Source organism: Equus quagga, chromosome 19 (genome assembly GCF_021613505.1).
Source record: "Equus quagga isolate Etosha38 chromosome 19, UCLA_HA_Equagga_1.0, whole genome shotgun sequence".
Taxonomy (NCBI): domain Eukaryota; kingdom Metazoa; phylum Chordata; class Mammalia; order Perissodactyla; family Equidae; genus Equus; species Equus quagga.
In genome coordinates this window covers 25,890,063-25,909,269 of record NC_060285.1, presented here as the reverse complement: position 1 = coordinate 25,909,269, position 19,207 = coordinate 25,890,063, and the positions used below count along the sequence as shown (strand labels likewise).

General features: G+C 36.8%; 1 protein-coding gene across 1 annotated transcript in view; it reads right to left on the bottom strand.

Annotated features, from left to right (window-relative positions):
* Positions 1–4,755: 4,755 nt before the first annotated feature.
* The window catches only part of FGD6 (FYVE, RhoGEF and PH domain containing 6), a 107,581-nt gene continuing 93,129 nt past the window's right edge, over positions 4,756–19,207 (bottom strand). The window contains exons 15-21 of the mRNA XM_046646487.1: positions 16,968–17,070; positions 16,327–16,473; positions 15,413–15,515; positions 13,536–13,663; positions 9,296–9,424; positions 8,354–8,502; positions 4,756–5,754 (exon numbers count right to left, since the gene is read on the bottom strand). Coding sequence (XP_046502443.1) covers positions 5,718–5,754; positions 8,354–8,502; positions 9,296–9,424; positions 13,536–13,663; positions 15,413–15,515; positions 16,327–16,473; positions 16,968–17,070 — 796 coding nt within the window. The 3' untranslated portion in view covers positions 4,756–5,717. The remainder of the gene's footprint in view (positions 5,755–8,353; positions 8,503–9,295; positions 9,425–13,535; positions 13,664–15,412; positions 15,516–16,326; positions 16,474–16,967; positions 17,071–19,207) is intronic.

The following is a 19,207-nucleotide window of genomic DNA, read 5'->3' as shown; positions in this document are numbered from 1 at the left end:
TTGCGCGCTCCCGCCCGCGCCTGCGCACTAGTGGTGTGGAGAAGCGGCGAGGTCATGACGTTGCTGTGCAAGTCGGCTGCCCTCTGTCGGCTTGGAGGGAGCCTGCCCCGCAGGGCGCGCGCGCCTGTCGGGCGCTTGGAGAAGCCGCGTGCGCTTAGCGTACTGTTTGCCAAAGGCCGTGTGGTTAAAGGAAGTTTTGAGAACGTTTCAGAGTTCAGTAATAATGGATCATCAGTTTTAGACAGGTTTCTAAATTTTGGAAAACTAGGCTCTGTTATAGGCTCTTACCTTAAACTCTAAGGTTTATTAGAGGACTAACGAGTCTGGGCAGATCCCAATAAGATAAAGTTTCATTAATTAAAACGACAAGCTAGGGCAGAATCCTGTAGAGCAAAGCAAAGTTTTACTTATCAACTCTTGTGAGTACATAGGTATAATGGCTAAATGAAGCAAGAATATAATGTAATTAGAACTTAAGCTTCCTGAAGGCTGGTTTTTGTCCGTTTTGCTCAGCAGTGTGTTCCCAAGCGTGCAGAACAATTCCTGATGGTCAGTAAAGCCTGGTGAAATAAGAGAAGCATTGACGGACTGAACGTCGCATTCTGACAGGAGTACCCAAGGGCATGGAGGTGTGGCAGGAAGAGCTGCCCTGTGTGCAAAGAACTGCGTGGTTTGGACTTTAACAGAAGAGGTCCTCGAAATTTCTGTAGTAGTGTATTGGTTGGCACTAGAAAAGCCGTCACGGATTCAGGCCAGAAACCCAAGTCAGGAAAAACAAATGTGCACTGGGAAGGAGAATGTCTCCTCTGTCATTTCCCTCTGGAACTAGGTACCTGGACAGAAAAAGGGCATGCAGCAATCCCTAATCATGGAAATATGCTTTATGCCTCATTCTCTAAAAGCCCCCCTCTTCCTTTTATCATCTTTTGTGTGTTTGGTGGTTTTAAGGCAGCCCCTCCTTCCTCCACCCCCAAATCCTTAAGTTGGTCCCAAACGTGAAAGTTAAGAAGGTATACTTTGAGAGATAGAAAAAGGCAATCTGAGACCTTTTCTCTATTCTCACTGGCTAATATGCATGCCTGTGTGGATGCCTGTGCTTACCTACAGTCAATCCAATTAACTCACTTAAGTCACAATAAGTAGACTTACTAAAACTTGGGAGTAGAAGCCATTTTGGGAACATCATTTGTGGGTGAAGAAGAGCTTGCCCTAATTATGCTTCAGGAAAACAGGTCAGTGAGGTCATCTTTAAATGTGTGACTCTCAAAAAAAGTTATGGTTTAAAAGATATCATCACACCAAAAGTAGATATAGTAAATTTATTTTGTATAAATATAATACATATTAACATTATTTACACAGCTAATATTTTATTTATAAAGGATCTGTATCTCTATATGGACAATAAGATATAAACTATTATCACTTTAAGTAAAAAGTGTCTAGAAATTCCTTAAGTCATTTAAAAAAACAACAGTATTTCAAAATTTGTTCTTAACACGCTATGACCAACTTATATGAGAGAAAGCTACCCCCCTTCATCCCCAAAAAAGGAATTTGATATTTGGCTTTTTGAATATTTTCTAGTATCTTTAAAAAAAATCTACTAGAAATTATCTCAAAGTGGGAAAAAGTCATAGATAAAATTTTCTTTTAGAAAATAACATTAAAAATGGTATAGGCTCCAGAATATTTATGCATTGGAGGCCCTCAAGAAAAAAAAGAAAAAAAAGAATCAGAAGGGATCCATTTGAAGTAATTTAATTCACCAAAAAATAGTGAGTGTCCACTCCATGCAAGGCATTCCGCCAGATGCTGGGGGGAATCTCAAATGAACAAGATACCGTTGCTGTTCTCAAGAACAGAATGGATAAGCACCGTAAGAAAGTTTATGAACTAAAGGCTGTGGGAGCACAGAGGACGGAGAGACTAGATGTCTGGAGGAATAGGGGAGAGAAAACTAGGATCAACTGTTACAGAGAAGTTTTGGATAAATAGGCAGAAATAGGGGAGAGAGTAAGAAAACAGAAGAAAACAATGAGAACAGAGGGAGGTTGGGTTGAGGTTAGCTGAATTGTATGATACCTGAGGAAAAGCGTTCAATGCCAAGCCAGTGGGAAGCCAATGAAGACTGTAAAGAGCAGGGATGAAACTAGATTTTTGAAGAACTTTAGAAGATGGCTCTGGCGTGTTTATAATGGGACCACACAAAGAAGGCATTGGAATTAGAAGAAAAGTTATTCTAATCACTGGGAAGAGGAAACAAGGACTTGAGCCAGGGCCTATGCACAAACAGAAGGGAATGAAGATGGAAAGGATACAAGAGCAACTGCAGAGTCTTGTTGAGACGTGGAGGCAGATTCTGGAGCTTAGAGAGGTATTTTTATATTACAGAAGAAAATAAACGGATTTGAATGAAAAGAAAGTGGAGTTTTAGTCACGTAAAGTTTAAAACGCTTAAGAAGGACTCATGTGTAGATATCCAACAGGTGGTTGCAAATAAGGCTTTGTAGGATGGTGGACAGTGTAGGTCTAATATCTGGGTTAAAATGTAGGCGTTTTGGGGGCTGTGTCTGAGTTGTAGGTGACAAGAATCCTGTCCTCACTTTCTTCAACAAATATTTTCTGTTAAAAGACCTAGGGTAGGTATTTTGTGAGAAACTGATATCTTAGATATAGTATTTCCTTCAAGGAACGTGCAGTTTAAGAGAAACAGGACTTACTTCTCTGGAAATCCCACTGACTACATTTGACTACAGTGGATCTCAAACTTCAAAAAATGAGTATAATGGAAGCACACTCCAAGACATATCAACATATGCTGTAACAACATTTACAGTTTCACTAAATTACTAAATAGCAGACTTTCTCTATTTCTGGATATATTCTACTGACCAAATATAAAATACACATTTAGCTAAGAAAACTACACTTTAAAGTTGTCTTCTTCATTTAGTTGTTTCATTTCAGTTTTATATTAAACAAAATTTGCTGATGATCTTGTTTTAAGAAATGCTGCTACATCCTCAAAGAATCAAGCTTTTGGTTGAAGAAGAGAGAGTTAAGCATCTTGGGCAAAGGACAAAAGGAGGATACTGGGAATATTAGACAGCAGAAGAAAAGAGGTTGGAGAGAGGTTCAGAACCTCGAGATGATGCTGAAGAAAACCTTTCTCATCTTCTCAGGACTTTGGTGGGTCCTCTACTTTTACAGCTGTCCCAGACAAGGGAGGAACATTAGCTGGGGCAAGCACCAAAGAGGCCAGCCTTCCCCTAGTTTAACCTGGCATCTCTTGTCTAGGTTACTTTCAGCAGCCTTTTTCGCTTAGCTTTATAACTGCTCTTCTCTCTCCTCCTTATGAATGAAAGGAGATACCTGAAAAGGGTTTGATGGAAGCATATGTATCAGTGTAATAAACACAGTATCCTTGGGATCTAGGTACTATTTATACTTCTTATTTATAGAAGGTACCCAGTAATATGTTTTCCTCTAAAATGTTAGCTATCAAGAGATATTTTTTTAAAGTAGCTTTAAACAAAATGTGTATAATTAGGTTCTTGGTTGACACTGAATGAGCCAAGTTAAAGAAATAATCAGCTTTAGTAAGTTATGAAGGATTGATAAGGGGGAAAGGGAATGTAATACTATTTCACATTTAAAATATCTTTTTGGGGGGGTGGTAATCTGATAGCTTCCTCAAAAGGCTATATTTTATATTTTTCAAAATACTCCATGGGGCTAAGCCAATAGCTAGTACAATCATACATGAGTTTCACATGTAATTAGGAGAATTACTAGAAGTTTGTGCAATGTTTCTTCTATTTAGATATATAACTGGTTCTTGATTCAGCCAGCTGTAGGAAGACAGAATAGCCTGGCTGATATTTATTAGATTCTGAGGTTTAAACCAAACTTTGTAGTCAGAAGGTTGAGAGCTCAAGAGGAGGAGGGAAGAACTCCAAATAACCTGTTCTGCGAAATAGTAGACTCAGTGAAGCAGGAATGAGCACATACTAAGGTATAACCTTAGTCTCCAAAAAGGATACACTAAAAACGGCAAGGATTTTAACATGGAAGCCTTATTTATGCTATCTTGATTAAAATTAATGAGTTGCAAAGAAGTATTAGTTTACTTACAGTGACAGAAGGACTTGGGAGATAGCATGTGAGGATTATGTGTGAGGTTGCAATAAGATTTAAAATGATTCCATAGCAAGCAACAGCCAGAAAAAACTCCAGCAGCCAACTCTAGATTTAGCAGGCACTCTGGTACTGCAACAATATTCAAAAGGCTTCAGAAAGGCACTCAGCAATTCTCTTGGCAATCATAAATACCACACTGAATTAGGAAATCCTTTATATAAAAGCAGAAAGGAAAATTCTTGTGCTCTTTAATGAAATATTTTATGGATAACCTTGCCCTTTAAGAGAATTTATATTTAGTTTAAGCTCAGTCAATAAATGATATTATGAACATCAGGAATTACTTTAATCATAGTGTTAATTTCATTTTTTGTCTGCTAATCAACAATTTTATGTACAAAGTAGTTCATATATTAAATAAGTGCACCAGAATTATGAATATAAATCTTTCCTAACGAGGTGCACTGACAGTTGGTTAAAGAAAGAAAGGATTTAAAAAAAAAATTACCAGGGACGATATAAGACAAAGTCATATTTAAAAGACCTTTAAACAATGAATGCTATTCTACAATTTCAGTTAATACTGGCTTAGAATTTGTGCTTTTTTGATATGGTAATTCCAGTTCATTTTTTAAAGCACAACATTATAGGAAATGTAACATTCTTTCTAGATACAAATACAACCACCGTTCACTTGGGCTCAGAACTCTTACCATAACAAGGGATATTATGTAATATAATGCTTACCATATTTTGCTTTTAAAAAAATAATACATTTATGTTTGTATTGAACTGGTAGCTTTTAAAAAAAGATAAGACAATGTAAAGGCCATAGAGTTTATTATTTGCGTTCCTCTGCAAATAAAGACATCTTCTTTCCCACTCATAGTTCAGTTAAATAAAAATTCAGATTCTATCCCTTTGCTGTAATTCCTTGATGATGTGATATTATCTCATGCCAAAAGAGGTACATAACAGTAGAAATACTTTCGGTAATTTACTGGAATTTCATTTCACAGTTACTGAGGTAGAAGGTGGCCATGTGTTTTTCTATTAAAAGATATAAAAATTCGTCTAAGTTCATTGATTCAAAGACATGCATTTTTTTATCAGCAGTTTTATAATTATAATTTCTAAACCAAACACTGCATGGAAATTTGATGTGTTTTTTATTGACAAAGACTTATCACTAGTGAGAATGTTACAAATGTTACTGCTGTAAAACACATTGAGAAAACAGTGTGGACTGTGTCACAAACAGTTAATACAGTATACGCTATTAAGATAAATTTTCTGGTTTCTAAAGAAAAGGTACTTTAGAATTCAGTGTGAGTCTCAGAAATAATTCTGACCATTAAGTAAACATCAAAATTTTAATAAATAACATACATGAAAAAACAAACATTTTTTAAAAATTACCTTATAGCTAACAAACTAATTTCTTAAATCTGATGAAGATTTTGGTTGGATGTATCTTGGCAGTGTTCATGTATATAAAATGTTCGTATTGCGTTTACTCCATTCTGATGAAATTCCACGCTTTTGGAATCACAGAAGAGATGAAACCAGTACAGCTACAATATTGTGCCTTCCTGAAATGCCTCTATCCACCTATTGATAAGAGAAATTTGTTAGATTTGTACAATGCAATCATCCAATATACGTTAAGACAATAGAGAGAACAGTTGTGCCTAGGGATCCAATTACCCTAACCGTATATTTAAGATATTTCCCATAGCAAACTAGAATTCTGTATATGAAACTACCCTTTATTTGCTAATTTGGCCTGAAAAGTGCATGTCTTATTTCTATGAGGCCTGAGGAAGGGCCATTTCACGTAAAAGTTCTATGACGTCCTGATGATCCCATTTAATTGGTTTTGGAAGTGCTATATCTGCAAAGGCCTTTTCTTTCAACCTCCCTTCTGACTATATCTGCAAAGGCCTTTATTTCAACCTCCCTTCGGCTTTTAGGAACAGTAGCTCTGTCCCTGTCTCCTCCTCTCTTAACTCTACCAACCAGAGATTCCTTGGACATCCATTGTTCAGATCTGTTCTAATATTTTCAGTGAAAAAGAATTTAGCATCTAGTCTACTCCCAGTTGATCAAAATTTGCAACATAAAAGTGTCTCAGAGTTTCATAGAAGTCTTTGCAAAATTCTTTAGTCTCAAAGTTGTATCTGACGAGACACATAGTTGCAATTATTCAGAAGACACTTGGAGGTAGTCTCTTTGTAACTCTCTAGTAGTGTAATTGCTTCTGAACTTACTAGGAACATTTGAAATCACTCAATTTAATTAGTAAAAGCAGCCTAAAAGATATTTACCTCAAATTTCAAGGACAAAATTTTCAGAAACTTAAATTTTAAATGCAAATGGCATATAAGTTATACTATAATAAAAAGGCTTTTAAAAAGCCAAAAATTTCTATTAAAATTAACACATTTTACTATTCTGTAATGTGCAAACAAAGCAATCCATATGACAGTAATAACCTCAAAGAGAAACTATAATTTAGCCCGTATTAATTCTCCATTACAAGTAAGCTGATTCCCTTCACCCAACTACACTCAATTCTACCTTGAAGAGCTTTCTAACTTGTCAACTTAATGATATAAGCAAAAGATGTATATTGAAAAGCAATGATTTTTATCAGTTTGATGATGAATACCGATGAAAATGAGAAATATTTTTATATTTCTATAATATTCTAATAACAGAATATTAGGGCAATTACTATTTTATCCAAGTAATTTTTACAGAAAAAACAGTTAAGTGACATAATTTTTTTTTTTAAGGAAGATTAGCCCTGAGCTAACATCCACCTCTACTTTATATGTGGGATGTCTACCACAGCATAGCGTGCCAAGCGGTGCCATGTCCGCACCCGGGATCCGAAGTGGTGAACCCCGGGCCAATGAAGAGGAACGCGTGCACTTAGCCGCTGTGCCACCGGGCCGGCCCCTAAGTGACATAAATTTTAAAATATTCTTCAGTACCCAAAAGGAACTATTTGGAGTAACAGCTATACACCGCTGGATATCGTAACACAGACTGAAAAAAAAAGGTCTTACAGAGTATTTGTAACATTGTTCCTGATGAATGTTCAGGAACACATGTAATTCTGGTGCATGAATTCTAACTGCCTTGAAATGACAAGCCTTGCTTACTTGAAGCATGTTTTATCTGCATGCACTTTTTAAACCTATTGAGAAAACATGAGCACCTCTTAGTGAAAACAAAAATGTATATTTTGTGAGGCCAAAATAAAAATCAAATGAAAGGGAAGTGAACTGAACTATTTTGTTCGGAAAGGACCTCGATTTCACAGAGATATGCATCTCTATGTTAAGCAACCTCATGACATCTAAATAAATATTCTTGTTGGAATTTTGAAGAGACTGTTTCAGCCTTTACCATCTAAAATGATATCCATTTCCTCCACTCAGTCATTGGGAACAGCATGGGAGCCTCTTAATGTGTTTGACCTTCTTCTCAAAGAAGTAAGTCAGTAAGCAGCTGTTTAAACTCTCCTGCTGTTCATGGCACAATTGAATCACTGGATTGCCAAAGTCCTGGAATGTTTCAAGGGAAGAATCTTACCCTCCCTGAAGGGGAGGTCAAATACCTCGGCTTCCCTTCCTTTCAGCTGAGCAGCAGCATGCTGCTTCCTCTGAGGTCATGTGTAGACAAAATATTTTGGACAGAACTACCTATTTTCCTTTCCCCTCTGCCTCCAGAAAATATTCCAGATACTTTTGCCTGTCTTTAAAGCAATTCTAAAGAGCTTGAATAATATGTTAAATCTTTCTCATTTGGATCTCTGATTTAAATTCTTAGTTGTCCCCATGCATGAAAGTAGGTTATCTTAAAATCAATCATTTAGGGCCAGCCCGGTGATGTAGTGGTTAAGTTCACATACTCTGCTTCAGGGTTTGCAGGTTCGGATCCCAGGTGTGGACCTACGTGCCGCTCATCAAGCCATGTTATGGTGGCATCCCACATACAAAATAAAGGAAGATGGCCACACATGTTGGCTCAGTGACAATCTTCCTCAAACAACAAGAGGAAGATCGCCAATAGATGTTAGCTCAGGGCCAATCTTCCTCACCAAAAAAACAAAGGAGAACAAAACAAAACTAAAATCAGTCATTTAAAGTAACAACTCGAAATATCATGTACAAAAGAAAAATATGTCTAAATTACTTACTTCTGAGCTGAGTGAGCATCATCTGCTTTGAATACATAAAATAACATGTTTTTGTGCAGTAACTGAAATACTCTAGATTCTGAATTCTCATCTTTGACTTGAGTAACAGTGAATCCTAGTAAAGGTTGACTCTCCAAAGCTGCCACATCCTAATTTAAAAAGACACAAAGGGAGATGGGTTTTTAAATGGATACAAAATTCAGATTTGTGAACTCTTGATCTATATAGCTGTAATTTAATTTCATAACACATATATAAAACAATGATAATTCTAGCAACATTCACTTTTCATTTATTCAACAATATGTATTGAGCTACTCCTTCCAAGAGCCAGACACTTATATTTCACAGTATTTCATATTATATTCCCTACAACCACGGGAGGTAGGTAATTATATTACTTCCATTTTATGAATGCAGAAAACATAGCTCAGAAAGGTAACTGATTTACCCAGGTCTCACTAAGGAAAAGCTTGGACCCTACAGCAGTGGTTTTCATAAGATGTTGGAACACAGGATCATCAGATAGGAGAAAATGGTAGTTTTAGAGCAAACAGCTAGAAATTGTTTATAACCCAAAACAGTCTATCTTATCTATGCTGATGCCTGATCAATACAATCTGGGGATAGTCAAGGGAGTGTCATCCTAGGGAGCCTGGCAGAAAAGATAAGAACCTCTGTCTTTACTGAAGTAGCAGTGAAACGACAGGAAAACTTACATTCTAATACTATGGAAAATTCCTAACACTTTTGAGTGAGAGCTCTCTAGGTACAAATCAAGGACACTGTTCACATTAAAAATAACAGCAACATCTGCCCCTCCAAAAGCAAAGCAAAACAAAAAATCCACAAAACAAACGGACTAAAGAAATACTGTTGTTATTTATAGTTGGCCTTATATAACAAGATCCCAAATATTCATCTTGAGATTTCACATCTTACCTCGCTTGCAGCATATGTATATAGCACTTTATTTTTTATGACAAACCACAAGTGTTTCCAAGGTTTTTTATTGCCCTTTGATCTGTACAAGTAGCCACTCATAGAAGAATCTTCCGTGTTTGCTGATACCTAGATAAGCAAACCACATACACAGTTTAATGGTTTTCTGAGAAAATCTAAAATAACAAAATTGCTTTTGATCATTGGTGCTGAAAGCAATAACCATAATACTAATGTTTCAGAATGAATTGGTTTATTTTCAGTCTGCTACTGTACAAACTCAATACTGCCCTTACCATGAGCGTAAAACCCTTCCTTTTAGAAGCAATTCTAGAATTTTACCTGGTTTGACTGTGCTTGCATGCATGTGTTTCCTTGTGGGTTCACCTGTGTTTTCTGGGTTGCCAGAAGAGGAAAAATAATTCCAAAGGTCAAAAATACTTTTTAAAGCTGTACTTTTTGGACTATGTTGTTTATTGCATTTCTTGTTTTGGGGTGTTAAGGAAAATTATTTAAATCTTTACCTTTGTTCCTTAAATAACTCTTTGGACTTCTAAAAACTCTATCAACCAAAAAGTAAATGGAAAATTCCACATTAATGGTGACTTTAGGGAGGGTTCTGCTCCCCAAATTTTGGTCCAAAAGAAAAGAAGCTTATTTTTGCTTCATGAAAGGCTGAGAATATTTTAATCTCTAGGCAAAAAGATAGTAAGCTTTTAATGATTATAATCTGGCAATTGAAACTTTGTGTGTGTGTAAGACTGGCCCTGACTAACATTTGTTGCCAATCTTTCTCTTTTTGCTTGAGGAAGATTGTCCCTGAACTAACACCCGTGCCAATCTTCCTCTTCTTTGTATGTGGGACGCTGCCACAGCATGGCTTAATGAGCAGTGTAGAGGTCCGCACCCAGGATCTGAACTGTGAACCCTGGGCTGCCAAAGTGGGGTGTGCAAACCTAACTACTACGCCACGGGGCCAGCCCTGAAATTTTTCTTTTTCTTAACATAGGAACAACAGAGATATAAAAAGCCAAGTCTAGGAATTGCTGTATTAGCGGTATGGCAAACAGACTCTCAAGGTGGCTCCCCATGATCCCTGCCTCTGATAGTCGTCACACTGTTATACAATCTCTTTCCCCTGAGAGGAGACAGGACCCGTGACTTGCTTCTAACCAACAGAATATGATGAAGGTGACGGGATGTCACTCCTGTGATCGTGTTATGTTATATAAGACTCCATCTTGCCAGCAGACTGGCTCTAGAGACTTTCTCCCATGCTGGCTTTGAAGCAGTAAGCAGCCATCTTGGAGGCCCATGTGGCAAGGAGCTGAGGGCAACCTTCAAGCAAAGCTAGTAAGAAGCCAGGGCCCTCAGTCATACATCTGCAAGGAAATGAATTCTGCCAATAACCTGAGCAAGCTTGGACGTAGACCCTTCCCTATCAGCCTCCCGATAGGAACTCAACCCTGGCCAACACCTTGATTGCAGTCCTGCAGAGACTGCAGCTAAGCTGTGCCTGGACTCCTGAGATAATAAATGTGTGTTGTTTTAAGCCACTAAGTTTGTGGTAATTTGTTGCATAGCAATAGAAGACTAATACAGGTGGGCTCTATGAATTTTAAAAGTATATCTTTGATCATGTACTAATTGTATTAATTTCTTATAAGTTTCATAAAAAGGATGATATATTGTTGTTTAGTGAAAAATTTAATATCTAACATTGAATTAGAAATATTTAAGTGCATGTAAATTTGTATAAACAGATAACATCCTCGTATAACACTACCAAATAATTTTTTAAAAAACTAGCATGTTTACATTCAAGTAAAATGTGGTTATGTTGGAATACTATTATGTAGTGATGTAAGTGTTGCTATCATTGCTTAAAATATTTTGTACATTCCTCTTCTGGAATATTTTAGAATTAGTTTATTAGCCACACAAAAAGATCAATCACAATGCTGAACAGTCATGCATAGTCCTCTATTATCTTTTTAAAAATAAAATTGGTATTAACCAGCTTAATCACTTAACTGATTCATAAAATGTCCCTTCCAATGATTTGATTATTAAAAGATAAATAAAATCCAACTCAAGAGACATAGCTTGCCATCACTAAGGGTACTGAGGCTATGAATATAATTCTAAAAAAGAGGACTTTCTAAAAATGTATTGAACATTACTGGAATAAGAACACAACTCCCCAATTCCCAAGAAGTTAAACACAGAATTACCATATGACCAAGCAATTCCACTCCTAAGTATATACCCAAGACAAATGAAAACACATGTCCACACGGAAATTTATACACAAATGTTTATAGCAGCATTATTCATAATAGCCAAAAGGTGGAAACCACCCAAATGTCCACCAACAGATAAAGGGATAAACTCTGGAATATACACACCATGGAGTATTATTCAGACATAAAAAGAAGCAAAGTACTGATACATGCTATAACTTGGATGAACCGTGAAAACATTGTGCTAAGTGAAAGAGGCCAGATATAAAAGGTCACATATTGTATGATCCCTTTAATATGAAATATCCAGAAAGGGCAAATCACACAGAGACAGAAACCAGATTAGTGGTTACGAGGGGTGGAGGGAGGAGGAATGGGGACTGATTACTTAAGGGATATAGGGTGTTTTTATGGGGTCATGAAAGGTTTGAAACTGGAGCAATATGGTGGTTGCACAATATTGTGAATACACTAAATGCCACTGAATTGTATACTTTAAATTGTTAATTATATGTTACATGAATTTCACCTCAATTTAAAAAAAAAAAAGACAACACAGCTTCCCAAGGAGAATACTTTGCCTTTTATAGCACTTAACTAGATAAATTAATTCCCCCCAGTCTGACTGCAAAGGGGTCAAGCAGTGGTTCTCAAACTTTAGCATACACCTGAATTACCAAGAGGGCTTGCTAAAGTTTCTGATTGTATAGACCTTGGATGGGGCTAAGAATTCATATTTCTAATAAGTTCCCTGGCGACGCTGCTGCTGCTGTTCTGGAGGACCCTGACCACTGGAGTAAGGAAGAAATGCCTGCAGTGAGGAAGCAGAGGTTTGAACGTGGAAGGCTTGTTTGAGTGGTTGGGTGCAAAGATGTATGAAATGGGACTGGAGTTAGACCGAGTCCAATCCAGGCTATATATATAGAGTTTTGCAACCAATGCTGTGGAGTTTAGACTGAAGAGGGGAGCAAATCTATGAATTATATTTATAAACTGTGATATCAGCATGGAGAGGTGAAAAATTACATGGAATTGAAAACTATTCAGTTGATTAAGAACCTTCAAGTTCTGAACATAGATTTAGACTCAGGAATTGAGTGATGGAAGAGAGAGTTCAGAGATACTCATTAAATTGGCTTAATCAGTTTCATATGAAACTTGGCAATTAGAACTTTAAGTGCTATTCTTACTATTTCATGAGATTGGCTATAAATCACTTTCTACTATTTCAATTGCCATGATGGAATACACTCAACTTTAAGAAACAGGATCTTGGTCAAATTTTTAGAGTTGTTTGCTTCCACTTTCCATGATAGAACACCTCCACAGTAACCAAGCAAGAGAACAAAATTTAAACTTCTACTCTGCTGGCCACAAAACCAGCATAGGTGGAACTAACTAATAAACTAATCAAAATGGGCGTGGCCAGAAAGGCAGTGCTGTCAGATCTCTGACACTAGCTAAGTGAACACTTGAATTTGAGGAATGGGATAGGATTTCAGTGGTGCCTGTGGATTATGCCACTGGCAGGTCTAACTGCAGGCTATTACTACTTTTTAAATTTTTCGTTTAAGCTTAAAGGAACGACAACCTACTATCAGTGATATGAGCAGTATATAACGAACCAATGCTTACATATACAAACTGTGCAGATTAGTAAATGCTAATAAAATGCCCCAAATATTCTATAGATTTCTTCCCTCTAGTAAGGGTTTCTTCAAAGTAATTTTAAAAATTCATGTGTGTCCAAGTTATCTTTACTTTCTATCATTGTTATAAAATGCTCTCCAAACCTTTCAACAGCCATTTTCTAAATGACTCCGGTCATAAGGGAGATGAAGCAAGATTCGAAGGCATCAGCCACATCCATCACCAGTATTAAAATGCACGTCTTAATAGTGTTAGGAAATGACATCTTCCTTTATGAAAAACAGTGTATTATATGCATATGAATAATTCAGCCTCTATTAGGTTGCAAGTTTAATGGAAACACTTACTTCTTTGAGAGCAGCTGGGATTTTTTTCTGTTTCCTCCCTGATGGAATACTATGTAAGACTGATGATAAGGCACTTGAAGGAGATTTGTGATTTCCGGGAGATCCAATCTTAGGGGAGTGCTGGTGATCTAAAACAAATCAAGCACACTTATGTAGCCAATGGCAAGCATTCTGTAATTCAATTTAACGCAAATCAATAAACACTGTTGCATAAAATATCCATGGAAGGATACTCAAGAAACTGATGACACTGAGGCCCCCCAGAAAGGAAGATGGATGCTTGGAAGTTGAATGGGAGGAAGACTTTCCGTGGTCTATGCTTTTATACTTTTTCAACTGCAAACCATGTGAAAGGATTACTCTTTTGTGCCTTTAGAATTCAGAAATACATTAATGTATGACCAACTTAAAAAAACTTCCCTCCTGACTTTTTAAAAAAAACCCTAATGTTGTTTAGTATTTAGATACAAGAACAAATAATAATATTACCATGAATAAAGTGCTAGAAAAGGGGCTAAAGGACAAGAGGAAGCAATTAGTTTTGACTGCAGAGGTTGAGGGAAAGCTGGGAACAGAACAAGATATTTGAATTGGCCATTATGGTATAAATAGGAGCTTATCAGGTAAAAAACAGGAAGAAGAACACTCCATGAAAAAAAGAGGTCAGCAAAAGCAGAGAGGTAAGAAAACATATCATCTATTTGGAGAATAATGAGGCTGGGGGAAAAAAGCCAGGTTCCAAGGAACCTGCACTGTTGTTGGCAGTGGGAAATGAAAGGCTTTTCAGGCCAGGGGTGGTGACATAAGCAGACGGAATTTAAAAAAATAAATCTGGGAAGGAAGGTGGCCAGTAGCAAGGAAGAAGGATTTACAGCAAGAAAACCTGTTGGGAAATTCTTACAGTAGTCCAGATAAACAATAATGATGGCCTTATTAGGATCAAGATGAAGAAATCAAGACAAAGACAAGTTTTTGAAGGCAAATTTGGCAAGATTTATAGATCAAATGGGGGTGGATGATGAGGGTAGAGGATTCAAAGACAAATGTTGAATGTGTGCAGTTTATATTATATACCCAGAGAACAAAGGGAGGAAGATAAAGGCTGGCAAAGGATTAGACGGATGTGTCTTCCTGGAAAACGTATACAGACAACAACAAACTATTACTCTACACGGATTCCGAAATAGCACGTCATCTAGTTTTATTCACTTACGTACGCTGATGAAAAGCATGGAAGCAAAGGATAATCTTTTTAAAATTAAGATCCTACAGGTTTCAGGAATTTATCTAAAGATCTCTTCCCAAAATACAAACCTGAGCAGTCCTACTGGCTGCATTCATCTTAACTGTAGGGATACCCGCAAATAACGAGTAGGCAGATATGATTTACCATTGCGTGTTTGGTGAAAAGCTACACATTTAGATGTACAATAAAACCTCACTAAATCAGTCCAGGTGATTAGAATTAGGCTGACAAGGTGCCACCTAGTATAATTGCATAGAGAAGTACTTTACAGATAGGATAAAAATGCTTTGTGATGAGCTCACAGTTGTGAACCTAGAAACTTCAAAATTACTTGATTAAAGTTCCCTTGTAACTGTTTTAAGCATTTCATCCTGTAATTACATTTCTATAATTAGTATTTTTAACAAAACTGTTTTCAGAGTAAAAATAAATTTCAGTTCAACTTCTGATGAAATTACCACAAAATGTGTTAGGAAAGCTTAACTAAGTGAAGACAGCAAAATTCTTAATATTTTTAGATGAGTATCACCGACCATATTACTAATGTGCCTAAAATGATTCTTTCAGAAGGCTGTTTAAAAGCATCTGGGGAATAAAGGAATTTTCGGTTAAATCTTTATTTATATATTACCTAATTTCTGCAGTTCTTGGAAACATTGTTCACATACTCTTGCTGGTTGATTTTTCAGGTAATCTAAGCCATACTTATTTGATGAACAAGCTTGGCATACAATCTGAAAACACATTGGAATTATTTCATTTAGAAGCAGCTTTGTATTCAAACCATCAAGTATATTACAATTTATAGTGCTGTCTACTTTCCAAAAGCTTTCACAGTCATGGAATCTCAATAACAACTCTGCAGTTCAGGCCTGTAGTAATCTCGCACACAGCACCCCACACTTGAAGATGAGGAGGCCACAGATTATTACTGAGTGCTTCCTACATATATACTAAAGGAGTTAATGTGTGCCAATGTTTAGAATAGTACTTAGCGTGCAGTTAGTCCTGTGTTAGCTGTATTGATCATCATCGTCGTCTGTCATCATCACTGCTACAAACACATCCACCTCTGCTGCAGTGTCTGGCCATGTATTAAATGCTCTCTAAATAAGACCCCCCTTAATTTTTACAGTAACTCTCTGATGTCATTGTTACTATACTCATTTTCTTGATGAGGTCATGAAGACTGAGAAACATCACTAGTGATGACTTCAACACTACAAGGCCCCCTTATTAAATACTGAGTGTCTAGGCAAAAGCAGTTTAAATAATTATTTGTAAATGTGAGGGTCTGTTTAATTGTGAACTTTTTTTTAACAAAAAATGTCCATTATTGACACTGTAAAGTAATGTTGAGGTAGGAGAGGGTAAGTTCCCTAACAAGATTGCCCCATACCTAAATATTTAGAGAAATCACCATCCATGATTCAGTATCCCCCCTCTGCCTTCCCCCAATGGTTCACAATGGGAAATATGCTTCCTCATTATGTATAGCCTGGAGCTATTAAAAATCACAAGGGAGATGGGGTTATCCTCTCCAACCTTTCCACAGGCCCGGCAGTGGTGTCGTCTCCAGGTCAGAGTAAATTCACTTGTGCAGATCATACACATTGTGGCTCTGGTATCAGGAATCCAGATGGGAGCCTTTGATCCAAGAGGACTAACTTCCTCTTTATTTTCTGAGTCTGCCTGTAGAAGAACAACTTCTGATTATCCTCAGGCTCGTTGACTGCTACAGACTCAAGCATTTTTATTTGGCAATGGTGGCTCACAATGCTGATGATATCATTACAGATGCGGGATGAAATATGGGCTATTATATTTTTCATATTCTCAGGATATTGAGATTACCTACATTCTAACAATCCTCTAATGCAAAATTAACTTAAAAAGATGCCTGTGGTAGTGCGATGACAGCTGATTAGTGTCTTGCTTAAACTATATTGTATTTTCTAAATTTTCTACAATGAGGTTTTATACTGGAAAAACATGAATGCGCTATATGCTATCATAGACTTGCATTTAGACATTCATAGGATAAACATTTAGCTCTGAAATTAGATACACATCTCCAATCCTTCTGTGAAACCCATGTTGCTTTTCTAAACCCCTGGGAAAAGTTTCTTTAAGGTAAAAACTGTTTGAAATACACTGGAAAAAAAATAAGAAGGAAAAGACAATACCTCATCAAGACTCCTACTAGCACAGAATGTGATTCTTTTCTTGGCATACTCTTCTATTGACCTGGAGATCGCTTCTAGCCATTCATCCCTTTCTGTGGCAGAACTGTTGGGGGCAAAAGAAGGTTCCATCAACCAGATGTCAGCTTTTTTCCTTTGCCTTTTTCTTACTTCTTTTTCTTCTGCCATGGCAACAGATTCCACCACCCTCCAACAATGCTAGTCACAGACAGCAACTCTGAGGTTTATGTGCACAAACAATAGAGCTGCATTAGAGAACACATGGCATTTTAGCAAATACAATGCTGTTTTTTTGTTTCCAAAAGTCCTGCTGTATAGGGAATGGCTTTTGAAGTCTCCTAAATTTGAAAGTATTCTTGTTTGGTTCAAGGGCTGTTCATACAATTAATAATTACGATTATTTATGTAACTCGAGAGTTTCCTAAGACATAATCCTAGAATTTAAAAATATTCCAAGGAATCAAGTTTCAAATGCAAATTTTCAGTGTAGAATACTAAATATTTTTAGGTTACTAAATATTACTAAAAATTTCTAGAAAGGGCACTAGAGTAAAAGAAACATATTTTTGGTATCGTAAACAGATGTTTAAGGAGTAGCTAATAAGGGAAATAGCCTGCAGTTGTTGTAAGGGCTCCTCTACCTATTCAGCCCATCATATTTTCTGTTCCTATCTTCATTCATCAGGAGCTATGTGGATCAAATCTAGATGGAAATTAGCCAAAAAGGGTTGGAAAGCTGGTTCAGAAAAAGGCATTTTTGTTCTACTCTTTTGCAATCACACCTCTCCCCGAAAAACTCTGTGGTAACTCTGAATCACCACTCATGCCTGCACATTTTGTTTTGCATACTCAGGAGTGAGAAGCACATTTTAGGTATTTTGTGTGTGTGTATATGTGTGTATAGAGAGAGAGAGAGAAAGAGAATTTAATAATCAATTTAAAACTCTATCATAATAAAATCCATCATAATAATGGGCATATGATTGTGTAGGAAAACGTGTACTTTCTTTAGATATACTAAAGTATGTAGAAGTGAAATGACTTGATATCTGCATTTGTTTTAAAGTATTTTAAAAAATAGGAAAATGTGCGACAGAATCTTGATAATTTTTGAGTCTGAGTGACTGAACATGCAGTTTCATTCTATTATTCACTCTAATTTTAAGTATATTTGAACTTTTAAATAACGTTTTTAAAATGAAAAATTCCATCCTAACTAATGGTACAAATAGGCATATTTTGTTGTATTTTGATGAACCCAGAGCAGGTCAAGGAGATACTTAAAAAACCACTTGCTTTCCCCACAATAACCACTCTCAAAAATGTACCTTCCTACTAAATGGCTTAAGTGCCATTAAGGATATGTACTCGTACAGATATTCAAAGGTAGAAATCCGGTTTACAAATAAAAATTTGAAACTAGTATATTTCTCAAATTTTCACTATATATGAAGGACAAAATAAAATGGAAACAGTCCTTCTCTCTCTAAAGCAAACAAAACATGCCTCAGTTCCTCTCCTACTTTACCATTACTGCCTCAGCTAGCTGCCATTTATTTGACAGTTACTGCATGTCAGCCCGCTGTGCTAAATGCTTTGCAAATGTCATCACATCTCATCCTCAGAGCTACTCCATGGAATATACATTGAATCTTACAACGCTCCTCCCAACCAATCCCACTATCACCACCCACTATTACCATTTACAGATACATAATTTAAGGATTTGAAATATTAGATAATTTGCTTGGATAACAGCCTATACTAAATGATGAGTTGGTATCAGACCCTAGTGTGGCTAAGGATTGAACCCTTCACCACCATGTTATCTCTGGCCTCTGTTCATGTTCTCTGAAGAACTACGCAATGAGAACATATGCTCAGGCTTCCAATCAAATATTCATAAAATATTACTGTCCCTCCCTCCCTCTCCTACTTGTCACTGGAAGAGGTAACAGAAAGCAGAGAGGCAGATGGCTAATTTGAGTTTTGCTGTCTGATTTTTCTGGAGTCCTAGGAGCATGTGGAATGTGATTCGACTGTGCAAATCATGTCACATATGCTGTTCTTTCATTTAATCATTCCTGGCTCTCTCTTGCGTGGGTTCTGCCAAAACAATGTTTACCAGCTCTTGATAACACATTTCTCACAGACCACACACATTTGCCTGCAGCATCAAGTGGAGACATTCCAGCTCCCCTTTTGTAACATGGTTAGCAGAA